The following is a 14938-nucleotide window of genomic DNA, read 5'->3' as shown; positions in this document are numbered from 1 at the left end:
TACCTTCTGATGACACAGTCTGAAATAAGGTGTCAGCTCCCAGTATTACAAACAAAACAATAGCAACATAGATCAACAGCAAAAGCCTTGAGCTAAAAAAATATTTCTCACATCATACACATTTCAATAATTGAAAATCCAGTTAGGTTCAACAGAACGTTGTGTGTGTGTGTGTGTGTGTGTGTGTGTTTTAAATACAATGCAAAAGACTCAAGTTTTTAGAGTTTGAAGTCGTCGGTCCATTCCCAGGATCAATAATTGATCAAATCAATTCCCACCTGAAATGTTTCTTCAAGGAAAATTTTAAAGGAAAAAAGGGAAGCAGAGGGGGCTCTGAGCAGAAAAAAGAAAGGACGGAAGACGGGGGCAAAGTGATAAAGTAGTTGGTATTTCTACTACTTCTTGAATAGTATTCCTTGGCCTCTCTGATGCTTATCTTTCCCTCCATATTTTATATATTAAAACTCAAGATCTTTGCCTCTGAATGCTGGGATCATGCAGAAAATGTAATTTCCTTCAGTTTGTGAAAAAATGGAAGTTTCCATATAAATTAAGAGAGGGCAGCAATTCCACTACATAATTGTTGTGAATGTGACACCCGTCTGTTAGGCTACCTTAAAAAAGTTAAAAGATTCACTCAGCGAGGGAATGAAAGCATTTTTATCTCCTTTCACCATCTAATTTTCTACAGTTTTCCATTCCTGTCTTTCCAGCCAGTTCTTTTCTCTGAAACACTAGGAGTGAGAGAGCACTTCCTTTGTCAAGCTCTGTACTCCCGTCTCAAACAGCATCATTCTGAAGCAACCAGAACAATAACGTTAAAATTCAAGTTATATAAAATAATAAAATAAAATATTCAACCCTGAAGACATTTTTAGATGATCTTTTTTAGAAGTTCAGACCCAACGACATAATTTATAAGACAGTTTTTATCCCTTGAGGGCAAAACACACATTGAGAAATCAACACTATGTGGAGAGAACAGCACAAAAAATATGAGGGGAAAGGTCACCATAATAGCATTGGTGCTGACTGCACATGCTGGGAAGAACCAAACTCTCTGTTGAAATCCAGTTTGCTCTCACAGGTAGAGCCATATGAGTCCTTGGTTCATGCTGCAAAAACTTTTGAACTAGTCAGTGCTATTTTATTTCCATATAGGTTACTAAAAGTAAAAAAATAAATTTAAAAATTTAAAGAAAAAGATGTTAAAGATGTTTCTTTGAATATTTTTTTAAAGTCTTATAAGAATGCAAATTTTGGGAGCACCTGGGTGGTTCAGTCCGTTGAGTTCCCAACTCTTGGTTTCAGCTCAGGTCACGATCTCAGGGTCCTGAGATGGAGCCCCACATTGGTTCCCGAATCAGCAGCAAAGTCTGGTTGAAGAGTGTCTCCCTCTGCCCATCCCCACCTCACCTGCGCACGTGTGTGTGGGCTCCCTCTATCAAATAAATAAATCTTTAAAAAGGAGAATAAAAAAATAATGAATACTGTTATGCTGGAAATAAAAAAAAATAAAATAAATTAAATATTAAAAAAAAAAAAAAAAAAAAAAAAAAAAAAAAAAAGGAGAATAAAAATATTTTTATAAACCCTTATGATGGGTCTATGAGAGAAATGGTATAGAAACATACTTTTCCTTTTTTATCCAATCTCAGTTCTCTAGAATTCTAACAGATAATAGCCAACACTTTAAAATTGCTTGCGTGGTGCAATCCGGTTTTCCAAATATTTTATGGACATAAACCTATTTAACCCATACACTAATTCAACCAAGCAGGCACTATTTTTTATACCCATCTTAGAAATGGCAAATCGAAGATAAAGCAGATACACGTCCAAAGTGACACGGGCAGCAAACAATAGAACTGGAAGTGAAACCAGGCAGCCTGCTTCTAGTCTCCAAGCCCTCAACCACTGTGCATATTTCGTTCCATAGTTGAGTGAATATATAACTCTATGGTGCAGAATATCCAATACAGTTACATTATATGGTAAATTATAGATACTCCAACACTTCAATATTGGTAGCATAATCACTGTAAGATCTTAACAAATTTTGAAAAAAAAAGTCTCTTCATTTTTGCAATATAGGATAGTAATCTTCCATACACCAAGGATTTGCTGTGACTATTTAAGAACAGCTCAGCATGGTGCCTGGCACAGAGTAAGAACTATAAATAAATGCTACTTTAACTTTTATTATTAATATACTTCTACTATTATTGTTTTTATCGTTATGATTTTATTACTTTCATCATTCATATATTGGGATTCTTGGCAGCTTAAGACTACTATCTCCTTATCCCTGTAATTAATATCCCCTCACTTCCCTCATTCTACTACCTATACATAAACCAATTGCTTTTCCCTTTGCTCTGCATATCTGTTCATTGTTTGAATTTATTTTGACAGGTACACTGCTGTCCTACTGACCAGGTGGCTGCACAGTGTCTTGACAACCCTGTTCAGTATTATAGTCTTCAGTCTTTATTACAGGGTTATATATACTATGATAAACCTCTAATTACCTATCTATCTAGATATTATAGCTATCTATCTATATTACATGATTTCACACTTTGCAGAACATTTCACAAATGTTCAATTATCTCTCCAAATTAGTATGATACTTGTGTAAGAAAAATCTCAGACTTCTCTGCCAACCCGTAACAAGCAAAGGCTCTATATTTACCTTTCAGAGCATAACAACCTTTTCTGCTTCTCTCCTGCTTTTTTCATCTACCTTCATTTTCCTTGGGGACTGGTCTTCATGCATCAGCTTTCTCCTGGCTTCTCTCATCTCCCACCAACCAGGACCCCACATTCAGCCCTTTGTATCAATGCTAGCACCATCATTATTTGTTATTGGTCTTACAGGTTATCTTAGTTGCACAGTTAGTCTTACCATTTAACCATTTACAATTTTGTCTAAACCTCTACAGCTGTGTGCAACTTCAATCAGGACAGTATCCGAGACTAATTATCAAACCCAGTCACTTTTTCAAAGTTCTCACTTGCCTTAAACTATGCAGCTGTTAACACTGCTCATCATTTTTTCTTTTTATGAATCCAGAGTGCAGAGACTCAAATTTTCTCTTTGGGTCTTACTTAACTGTGAATTGAGTTATTCAGAAGAACCTATCTTTATGAATTATTGGAGGATTAAATCAGTAAATGTGCAGAAAACAATTAGGGTCACGTAAATATCACACAGTAACTGACGTTTTCTCTACTCCTTCTAAACTGTAAATAATTAGAACACATTTCTTATGAAACAACTTAATCCATCCCTATATTATAGGTGTGTTCATGCCTTTTCTTAATGAGCAGATTGTAAGCTAATTGAAAACAGATTTATCTCTTAATCACTTATTTGCTGCAGAGTGTAAGCACAGTATTGTATGGTACACATAGCTAATAAACATCTATAGTATCAATAATAAACAAATTAGTAGTGATGTTTTACATACTTCATTACATCTCTACTGGGTTTGTCCAATATTAAGCTTATTCACTACCTTCAATGAATACTCTAAAAACTGATAAAAAGGTAGCCATTTATTTAGCTTCCCTTAATTGAGTATCTACTGTGCACCAGGGCAATTTACATATATTAATCCAATTGGTTTTCAGCTACCCATTTATGTGATAATATCTGTGTTAACATATGAAGACCTGAGCTTCAAGGATGTTAAGTGACCTGCCCAAGATGACAGACTTTGGTAAGTGGTGAGCCCAATGTCAGAACCTTAAGTATCTGCCCTTCCCTCAGCCTAACCCCAGCCCTCTCTTATTCTGAGAAGATGCAACTCAACACACTCCTCATAAAAGAACAAAGCCCTAAGGGCTCCAGAGACCACACCACTCCCTCCCATTTCTAAAGGTCCCTGATACACACAGAAAATTCCACCATTCAGTGCTTGTTTTTTGTTTGTTTCATGACTATCAAATTTACCTCACCAAATTACCTTCACTATTTAGAAAATTAAGAATGGGCACATGCAACATGCTTTTTCTGTATCCTCTAACTCCACTGAAGGGAATAGTAACTCTGTAAAGTAGCTTCATGATTTTAATGGTTTCTATTCTGTTTTTTAACTTTTTTTCTTCAGAATAATCCAATCTCTCTCATGACTATGATTCAAACAACAAAAGTAGTTCTCAGACTTTTGTTTTTAATCAATGTAGAGGAAGAAAATGCCTATATGTGAGGCGTGGGCTTTATTTGTTATAGGAAATGAAAGTGGTCACTACAAAGAAGTATTACTCTTAAAAAAAAAAAACTCTTCTATTAAAAGCTTCAATTTTTTAATAACTTTGAATGCAATATACCAAAAAAATTTCAGTCACTTTTTTGCAATAAATGATTATACAAAAAATAAAATGAACAACCTGTCCTTAAGCATTGGACCAAAAAATTACAAAGAAAAAGCCCTTTCATTTTCTAGACCCTCTACTTATTTGTTTATTGAACAGTCCCTCCCTTCCAGATTTAACACATCAATGACAGTCCTCTCCCATATTCACTGTTCTGCTGTGCTCTCTTGACACAGCCTTGCAAAGAGAAATCATCTGTAAATATTTATTAAGCAAACACTAATTTCCTTGCTAAAGGCAATGATTACTTATAAATGCTTATACCATAATAACAATCTATATTCATTAACCCTTGTTATATGCTGTTCAAAATACTAAGCATTTAGTCCGCACTGTAACACTACAAGCAAAGTATCATCATCCCCACCGGACTTAAGAGAAAACTGATCTGGGAAAGATCAAGGACTTGCTAAATGTCACAAAGTGGTAAGTGCTGGATCCAGAATTTGAAACTGATAATTTGGTTCCAGAGCCTACATCCTTACATACTGAAAGAGAACAAGACAGAATGGAAATTCTGGTAGTTCTTCTAAAATTAAGTGCAACTAGACTCTTTTTCAGAGGAGACATGCCAAAAATAAGGAAAAAGGAAAGACCCACTCACTCAAACTTGGGTGCCAGCCCTGACAATGTGGTCAATTTTTATTATGATAAAATAGTTCACAATGATTTATAATATTCCCTGTATCTGGCTTTCTAGACTTCAAGTACTGAAAATAACATTCCATGAGTAATTGAGCAATAAATTTAAAATTAGCCTTCTCAGCCCTCACTAAGACACTACCACTCCTTGCAACAGAGAGCGGAGAGCCACCACCACATGGGATGGCAACCACAACCATATTGATTCTATTACCAGACAACAAACGAATCACCCTATTTATAACCTGTGCAAGTCTAACAGGCTAAATCCTTGCTAGGAGTCTCACGCTTGCTAAATAGATATAAGTACTTCTAGAGACAGATGCATTTTCTTTCTCTCTCTCCATACTTTCCTAGAGTTATGCTGGTAACATTTAAATGATGCTTCAAACTCAGTTGACTAACAGCCTCTTGTGGATTCAAAGCAATGGAAAAAGCATAAAGTTACAAAAGAAAAAAAAAAATGTACAACATGGAACAGTTGGGTGGATTTATTTTTTCTTTTTAAGTGAGAACATGCATGTGGATGTATGTCTACGTGCTGCTAAATGAATACGTGAAATGAATACTTTGAGAGTACTGCTAATCTAGTTCACACGTTTCCCCTTTAAGCTAGAAGTAGAAAAGTTGGAGGAAAACATTCATGTGATTTGCCCTTCCTTGACCTTAAATATATCTTTATTTTTTCTCCCTTCTTCTGGCTACCTCATTGGAGTTTGGTAGTAACAGACACCAGCATATCAGAGAGGAACAGTGGTGGTAATCGTGTTCTTGAATGTTTGTGGATATTCTGTCTCTTCTTTTCAACCTTTAAATAAACCCAGTATATATGAGTGCATTCCTGCCTGTCTAAATATGTATTGTCAGTGGCACAAATGGTTTTTGTTTTGTTGTTGTTGTTGTTGTTCATTCAAGAATTGCAACTATGTTTGGAGAGAATTTAGGAACTGTTAGCTTTATGGTGTGACAGATGGAAGTCAGATGGAGAACAAATATATAGTTTATGAGTGTGTCTTTACCTTTACCATCACCCTGAGAACCTCTTATTTCTTGGCACATTTGGACCTTTGATTCTATAATGCTTCTTTGTCAACACACGTAAATAATGAAGGAAAGAGAAGAACAATGTGGTCACGTCTGAAGGTTTTAAGAACTGGAAGTAACCAGTGCTCACCTCTTCATCCAAAGTAAGCCGAGCCCAAGAGAAATGAGTGACTGCTGAGACAAAGCACAACCACATCTGATTCTACATCCCACCTACACTGCTTAATATCTTTTCTTCACTTAATCTGTAGCCCCTCCTATAATTCTTGATGTACCTTAGCTGAACTTCGTCTGTATAAAAGTGTTACAAGAAGAGACACAGTTGGAAATTTCCCTAAAGGCTATCATGGCTACTCCTGACAAAATTTTAAATAATAAAAACAAACTCAGTTCTCTGTATCACTTAAAGCATCCAGACCTCCTTACCCTTTTCCCTACATATCCCAGCCTTGACTTGGTTCCCTTTATGGAGGAAAAAAAAAAAAAAAAACCCTTATAGGAGGTTAATTGATTCAGCACAGCTTATCCAACACAGCAATGAACGAGAGAAAAACCTATCTAATTTTTTACCAGATTGTGAACAGAAGACTGTGTTTCACACAGTCTCCCAGGAGGCAAGGTGATGAACTAATCATGTTGCGATCTACGAGGTCACAGCAAATAATTAAGACACTTGTTACAGTGGTTTGTGTGGTGCGGTCCTGTAGCGAGTCAGAATGGATTTTCCATAAATTCAAGAAAAGGTCCTTTAAAATCTTAATTTAAAACCTACATTTTAGCTAATTAAGAACAGTATGGCTCAAACTAATGCATCATTTCACATTTAGTGTATTGATAATCCTGAGTGCGGGAAGAGAGAAAACCTTTTTTTTTTTCCTCCTGTCCTTAGCTCTTCCAATATCTAAGGTGTTTGCTAGAAAAGAAATACAGACACACTCTACTGCTTTAGTGATCAGCATGACAAAGGAAAGCATGACAGTTTGCATATACTCAGTACCAATTATCTGACATCTTCACATCATAAAACAGGTTTAAAATGCCACAGGGGAAAAAAATGTTCTTAGCCAAAAGAAACAATTCCCCCAAAGTGTGGTGCTGATTAACATTAGAAGAGTTGGTCAAAGATAGAAATCTTTCAGGAGAGTACTTTTTTTTTTTTAAATAAAGGTGAAGTCCCACACCTGTCATGTACAGCTTACATATGGATCTGACTAACAACAAAATATTACCACACAATACTTCCCATACCCAAGATGTGATCTCAGGACTTTACGTACCTTATGTGGCAAGCATGATTAACCCTATTTCATCAATAAAAATTCTTAAGTACAAAGAAATAAGAAGGTTCTACAATTCAAAAGTGACATGAGCATCTAGTTTTAGGGTTTTTTTTTTCTTATGTGGTAAAAAATCCAGGCCAAACATAAGTTTCTAAAATCATTCTGAGTAATTGTGAAAATGTCTGATTTAAAATTCTGGAATTTGACTCTAGTTCTTTCATTTCAAAAATGATCCACAAAAATATTAAAAGATCTTCATCATATTCTAAATATTCTTGTATTATTTCTGCAAGTCATATTATTTGCAACTTAGTTGCCAAAACTACAGCTACTTTTTAATTTTTTTTTCAATTAGTCTTTTCAATGTATTTAGGAAAACAAAGTATTTGGGGGTAGTTTTTATTTACCTATTCTTGTATGAATAATTAGGAAGAAAGGTATAATAATGCTGAATGAAATAGTTTTGCCCTAAAATATCGTTTTGTCCTAATTATAATCCTACTGCACTGCTTATTTAAGATCTAAACACATAACTTTAATTTAAATGTAGCTGAAAGCAGAGAAGAATAGCAATTCAAATTTTAAGAGAAAAATGAGAAGCATTACTACACAGTAATCAATCTCAGCTAAGTATCATATTCATTATTAATAGATTATTTTGGAATATACGTATATATTTCTAAACAAAACAAAGAAGATATTATATCATCCCAGTAATAGCAAAAAAGTGACAAAATTCAACTGAAAATAACATGACAATTATGATTGATAATAACATATAAGCCAAAACTATAAAATATCTTCAAATTTTTCTAAAACATTAAAAATCTCAAAAGCTTAAAATTTATTTTAGTAACTGGATTCCAACTTTGCAGAGCACAAACAATAAAATACACATTTTAATTACCACATTATTAAATTTTTTCAATCCCCTTTGGTTGTATGAGAGAAAAGAAAAAAAAACTTTTAAATGAATAATTTGGGAATTTTTATTTCATTTTTTTTTCTTTTCTGCATCATAAATGGGTAAATATTAAAATAGAATGGGAATTTTCATAAATATTATTATTTTTAAAGATTTTATTTATTTGACAGAGAGAGACACAGCAAGAGAGGGTAACACAAGCAGGGGGAGTGGGAGAGAGAGAAGCAGGCTTCCTTCCAAGCAGGGAGCCCAATGCAGAGCTGGATCCCAGGACCCCAGGATAATGACCTGAGCCAAAGGCAGAGGCTTAACAACTGAGCCACCCAGGCATCCCCGTAAACATTATTCTTCATGTGAAAAGACAATAATACAATTAACTTGTAATAGCAAGAGAATGAGAAAAATGTGCAAAATACTAAACAGCATGAAAACTAACATAGAATTTCTATCAGTGTTTACTGTTTACCCTTGCTTTGTTTCAGATTATATAATAAATACTGTTTATACAGATTAGTAGATAAACTATTAATGATGTGCTCTGATAAAATAAAATTAGGAGAATTTAAAAAGTATTAGCCATTCTATGATTTTGAATCTCCATAATGTAAAGTATTTCCCTACAACCCACTGTAATAATTAAACTATTTAAAATGGTTAAAGGTTTTCAATTTCTGTGACCATTGCCACATCACACTTTGCACCAGAACTGCTGTTTTAACACATAACTGCTGTAAAAATAGACCACTCACATGGGCACGTGACTTGTTTTGAATAGCTTCAGTACTTAACTGCTGTCAATGCCTCAATCAGCGCATTATCTTTACCCTCACGATTTTACAACTTAGTGATAAATATAGTAAAAGATGGCTTTTGAAGAACATCTTAGCAATTAACCATGAAATAGTCTTTTTAGAACAAATTGCTAAATTTAAATAACACATTACCCAATAGTCAAATTACATGCTTCAACTGGAAACCTGTGTGTTTAGCTGACTTACTAACATTGATTTATAGATACATTAGCAAACTATTATATCACAATATTAAGCATGTTTAACTCATCACTGAAAGTCACTTTTTATTTGGTCAAGTGTATACACACACACACATATATAAACACACATATATAAATATACATATGTGACTTAACTCTTACATATCCAATACTCGTATAATGTCAACTATCCTATCTTTCCAATTATATCTAACAGTGAAATAAAACCAATAAAAGCTTATCTTTTCTGTTTTACAATGAATTCTATCTTTCAGTAAGTGACAATTTCTACCTTTTTAACTTTGTTTAAGTAAGAATTAGTTCTAAAACTATTACTTAAGTTAAAAACTACTGAAGTATATGATTGACATTCATTTTATGGCATATTTCTGACCATCTTTACTCTTGGTTTCAAAACTACTACAAAGGATTATTAAACTAGAATGTCACAAGATCTCCATCAGTTATTTACTCAACAGTGTATGAAACATTGAAAAAAACCTCCTTCTCTTGCCACCCCATTCCTTTCATAATTGTTAACTGATTACCTAATATTAAGTTAATCTATTCCTCTACAAAAAACCAGAAACAAGGAAACTCTTTTGGAGATTATAGTAAATCAGAGAGTTGATTTGCTATATTTCGTTTTTTAATGCCATTGTACAAACAAATTTCCCATTAAGAGTCAAAATCAATAAGAACCAGTGTGAAAGTTGTAAAGATCTCATTAATAAGTTTAATTAATGTTTTATGTTAGCTATACAACAAATACTTCAGATGGTTATGGTTAATTGAATTAGCAAAACTCAAGGAAAAGTCATTTTGCTTTTGTCAGTTTAACTATTTTGAACTAGAAATTTTATGTAATACTGTATTAGCTTCTAATGTCAACAAAATCTTGTTTCACATCAAGGTTAAAGAAATAAGTGACCTAAGTAGGAAAAAAAAAGTTTCACATTCAAAGTGCCCATCTTCCTTCCTTTTTCTCACTAGAATGACAAAACAGAATATACTTTAAATCAAGGTTATATCCCTATTAGAAAGGATAATAGAGATCAACAACTAAATAAAAACATCAACAGTTTTCCTCAAAATTCCAATCCACCAAAAATCCATAAGCAACTAGTTATTTTTAAAGTTTACAGACTATAACCATTACTTCTCAAAATGAAAAAGCAGATTAACTCCAGGTATTTCACTGGAGTTAACCACTCACTGTGTAAAGAGATTAAACTTTGTTAAGTATAAGAAGAAATATTTAATTACCATTAATATACATTCCTGTTGTCCACAAATGGACTTTTACTTAAACACATAATATATGTGGAGGGTACACAGTGTACATGGGCGATGGCCCTTGAAATTAAGAATATTAATATTCTGAGGTGATGCACGGGACTAGTTAAAAAAAGGTGTTGCGTCAATATCACAAAGAAGGCTGCATTCTATTGTTAGAAGTTTAATTACAGAAGCTGTCTCATTTACTAATAAACAAGAAATTCAACAATATGACTCCTCATCAACACTTCGTGAACGATTTTTTTTTGCATTACTCACTAAAAAAGATAGTTATTTTGATCTATGTTAAGTCATGAGTGATGCCCAGACTAACAGATTGCATATACATGAAAACAAAACATACCACACTACGCAGTGTCTCAGATATGAAGAAAAGCTTTTACCAACAAACTATTACCACCAGATTGTGAAACTGAACAGGCATCCTTGACAACTCTGCCTGTGTACCCCACCACACCACCTTAGCAACAGGAGAGAAAAAACAAGAGACTTTAAGTTTCCACAGAGTAAAAAGCTGTTGCTAAGCAAAAATTACAACCAAAAATATAGAAAGCTGTAGCTTGTTTCTTGAGAACTACTTCACAAGTCAAATGATTCCATTGGCCCAGATCACTTTAATGTAGATATCCAAACCGTATGAAAAGCAAAAACAAATCCCCGGACTGACTAGTACCAAACCCACCTCTGCACCCCACAAATGAACAGTTACTTTTCCATACACTTCAAGTCAAAATCAACCTAAAGACCAACTGAGATTGTTTCTCTTCCTCTTGACCTCTCTTATCCTTCTTTTCTAGTTTATTTTACTTCCATCCATGTCCTTAGTTGGGATCTTAAAACAAGGACTTTCCAAATCCCAAAGTCTCAATTCCTAAAATACGTGCCCTGCAAATACTTGAGAGAAAACCTAAGGCTACCCTACACTTGCTTCCCCGTGTCCCCGGAGGTGCTCGCCTTACCAATCCTCCTGTGAGCTTTCTCCGGATGGCACTTACCTGCTGCTCCCCGGGTTCTGTGGATTTCACCAAGTGCTTATCCTTGTACAGAGACCAGAGACCAATATTGGGCAGGAAAATTAAAGCCACCATGAATAACAAAGTCATCTGCAGAAATCTCTTCTGTTTCCTCTTCATTGCAAATGGTAACAGAGAAGAAAAGTTAAAGGAGATGGCTCCCTGACTGCTTCTTGTGTTTAACGCCAAAGTCCTTTCCTCTCCCCTGCGAAGCACCAGAAACTGAGGAGAAGCTAAAAACTTTTGTTGCGTGCTCAGCACCAATCTGCACGATTCAGAGGGAGTTGGGCATCTGCGGAACAAACACACAGTTACTTTCCCCCCGGAAAACTATGACGAAGGCATTATCTATTGGCTTAGAAGTAAATGACTTGACTGAGGAAATCCTTAAACCTCCTTAATATAAAGCAGTGGAGTAAAATACGGTCATTTGACCCATAATCTTAAGTTATGAAAGTCTATAGCATGCTACATACGTAAGAACACAGGACTTGTGGTGTCCTCCCCCCTCCCTTAGTGGGGAGGGTTGGGTTGGAGAGGAGCGGTCACTTGGGGGAACTGCGTGGGGGGAAAAGGCTCAGCCCCAGCCAGTGTCAGGAAGAAAAGCGTCCGCTTTTGCCATTGGAACATCACCTGCCTCGTCCTCCCTGCACATCTGTCTCCTCCTGTGCTGCCCCTGGAATGACCCACCTGGACTCAAGTTCAACTCCCTCTGAAGCCAGAGTGCTGGCGGGCGCCACACGGATCCAGGGACTCGGACACAGGAGCACAACTCCTGTTTGGATGGAGGTCCCCAAACTCCTGGATGCTCGCGCGCGGTCTAAACTCTCCCCGCCGGCAGCGGCTCGCGAGCGGGGAACCTGCTGGAAGGGAGGCTACAGATGTCAGCGGAGTCCAGCCAGGAAGTGGAGGCGCGGCCGTTTCGCCTCGCGCAGCCCTCGGAACGTGATCTTCCGCGAAGTAAGCGCTCTGCCCATCAATCTCTTCCCCTTCCCCCGTGACGCGCTCACGCTCCGCTGTTCATGTTACCATTCTCTTCCAGCGACCGAGCAGACCCAGAGAAACATCACGAGCACCTAAAGGGCGGTGTGCTCAAGCTCCCCTCCTGCGAAGGGGATGGAGGGAGGCGAAGCCGAGTCTGCGCTGGGCTGGGCCGTGGGCGAGGGCGCCGGGGAGGGCGAGCAGCAGGCGAAGCTGCGCGGCGCTGGCTCCCGGCCGCCCGCTCCCCGCTCGCGGATGCCTGCCTTCCGCGGAGACGCCGCCGGTGCCGACCACGTGCGGGAGCCCCAGCCCGGGAGGGGAGGGCGGGCCGCCTGGAGGGGGTGGGCAATTCCGCCCAGCTTCCGGACCCTATATAAACAAACCCTGACGCGAGGAAGAAGAGGAGGGCGAGGGCGCTGCACGACGTGGGCTGGCGGCGGACGGTCTCCGCGGAGCCTGTGTTTCTGGGCCGGGGCTTTTCGGGGCAACCTCAGACCGGCAAAGCTACCACCTCTCCCACTCATCTCACCCAGAAGGCGCCAGGCCAGAGACTCCGGAGAAAAAGTCGCCGGCGCCCGCGGGTTTACCCCGATTCTTCCATGGTACTGGCGGGAGCGCAGCGAGCCCGTACGCGGAGGCGGCGGTGGCCGTGGGAGACGGAGGCGAACCGAGGCTGGGCAGGTCCTGCCGAGAGGGGCTTCTCGGGCACGCGTCCCGCCGCTCTGGCCAGGTACGTGGTGCGGGGGGAGGAAGAGGATCCCGAAGTGAGGCAGGGCTGAGGCTCGGGGTTCTCAGGCAGCAGCTTCTGGAACGGCTCCCGCGGAGACCCACGGCGCTGTACTTGGGTCTGCAAACACCGGGGCCCCGTTAAGATTTGGCTGTGCCGCCGCGCTCCTCCCCCGCCCCGCTCGTCCGCACTCCGCGCTCTTTATCACTGCAAGGCTACCTGTCCCTCCGACCTCGTACACTCCTCCCATGATCCCCGGAAAATGTGGGGATCCAGGTGAGTCTCTGGCAGAAGGGACTCCTCCCTCTCCCCAACATATAGATACACCAGCGCCCCTGAGCGCACACGCGTGAACCTGGGCAGTCTCTCCAAGAGACCTCCGTGCCTAGCAGCGTGCCTTAGATACTCTTGGGATCCAGAGCTCGTTACTCCTGAAGGAATGGGGACTGAGCTGAGGCGACAGACATGCATGCAGTGCCCCCTTGTATCAGCTCTGTCTAGAACCAGAAAGAAGCGCCATGGCCATCTCTTTGTTACAAGCTAGATACGATGCCCACATACTTGGGATAGATGAGATGGTGCGCCCCAGAATGTTATTTTGGTATTTTCTCTCTCGCTTCTTTTCTTCTTCTTTCATCTCTCCCTCGCTTGCTCCCTATTCTCCTACCCTCCCTCTGCCTCCCACTTCTACTCTCTATCCATGGCTCACTTGAGAACGACACGGATTTGAGTGTGAAGAGTTATGCCTTCAACTCCTCACGCTATGATTTTAAAAATGTATTTCAACAATATGTATTGGCTGTATGACTGCATGAATAAAGCTTTGTGCTACAATATTTGTCTTTGTGAATCACTCACATTTCAAGAGTACATGAACACATTTCGTAAGTGTTTTTAAATATGCCCTTTATGTAATGACCAGTTACCCTTCAACTTTGTACAAATGCAAGAATCCAGAGAGCAAGAGGCTTAATTCCTCACCACTCCTTTTACACACACACACACACACACACTGCCTTTTGTATTCTGCATTATTTTCTAATCATCTTCTCTCTTAGCAAGTGCAGTTCTGAAACAGAGAAATGTGAATTCTGAGAAGCAACATAGGGAGAGATTTTGCTGGGAGGCTTGGTCCTCAGAGAAAGATTTTGGGAATTATTTAACTACATTGTACATTTTCTGCCTTACAGATAACTTATTAACAATTAGGAAATAAAAGTACTCAAAAGTTAACTTAGAGTTAAAAAAGATTAAAAACCTTCATATTTTAAATAATACTGGTTTCTTCATACCCCCATCCCCCCCCCCCAAAAAAAAGCCCTGGATCACAAATAGGCATATTGTCATATTGTCATTCTGTTTGCTTAATCCAGGGTTCTGACTTGAGTTGTGCTTCGTTATTGTTACACTAGTAAATGGGCTTGCAAACAGTACCTGTTCCCAGAATATTGTTAGTTTCAGTGACTGGGTATAATAACTCTTACTTCCCACATCAAGTACATGCAGAGTACATGTCAGAAACTGAAAGAGAAATTTGTTATGTTCACCCCTTTTACTGTGTAGCTCCAAACAATAACTTCTGCTTTTTCCTCACTTTACTTATTATTTATCTTTTTATTTATTTATTTCAGTCTGATTATAATTTCCCTTTAG

General features: G+C 38.3%; 1 protein-coding gene across 2 annotated transcripts in view; it reads right to left on the bottom strand.

Moving 5' to 3' along the window:
* Positions 1–12373, bottom strand: part of GALNTL6 (polypeptide N-acetylgalactosaminyltransferase like 6) — a 1222158-nt gene extending 1209785 nt beyond the window's left edge. For both annotated transcript variants that reach the window (XM_032332218.1, XM_032332219.1), the window contains exons 1-2: positions 12268–12373; positions 11560–11869 (exon numbers count right to left, since the gene is read on the bottom strand). In XM_032332218.1, coding sequence (XP_032188109.1) covers positions 11560–11697 — 138 coding nt within the window. In that variant the 5' untranslated portion in view covers positions 11698–11869; positions 12268–12373. The remainder of the gene's footprint in view (positions 1–11559; positions 11870–12267) is intronic.
* Between the last annotated feature and the right edge of the window lie 2565 nt (positions 12374–14938).

The sequence above is a fragment of the Mustela erminea genome, chromosome 2, assembly GCF_009829155.1.
Source record: "Mustela erminea isolate mMusErm1 chromosome 2, mMusErm1.Pri, whole genome shotgun sequence".
In the NCBI taxonomy this organism is placed as follows: Eukaryota; Metazoa; Chordata; class Mammalia; order Carnivora; family Mustelidae; genus Mustela; species Mustela erminea.
This window is presented reverse-complemented; position numbering and strand designations above follow the sequence as displayed.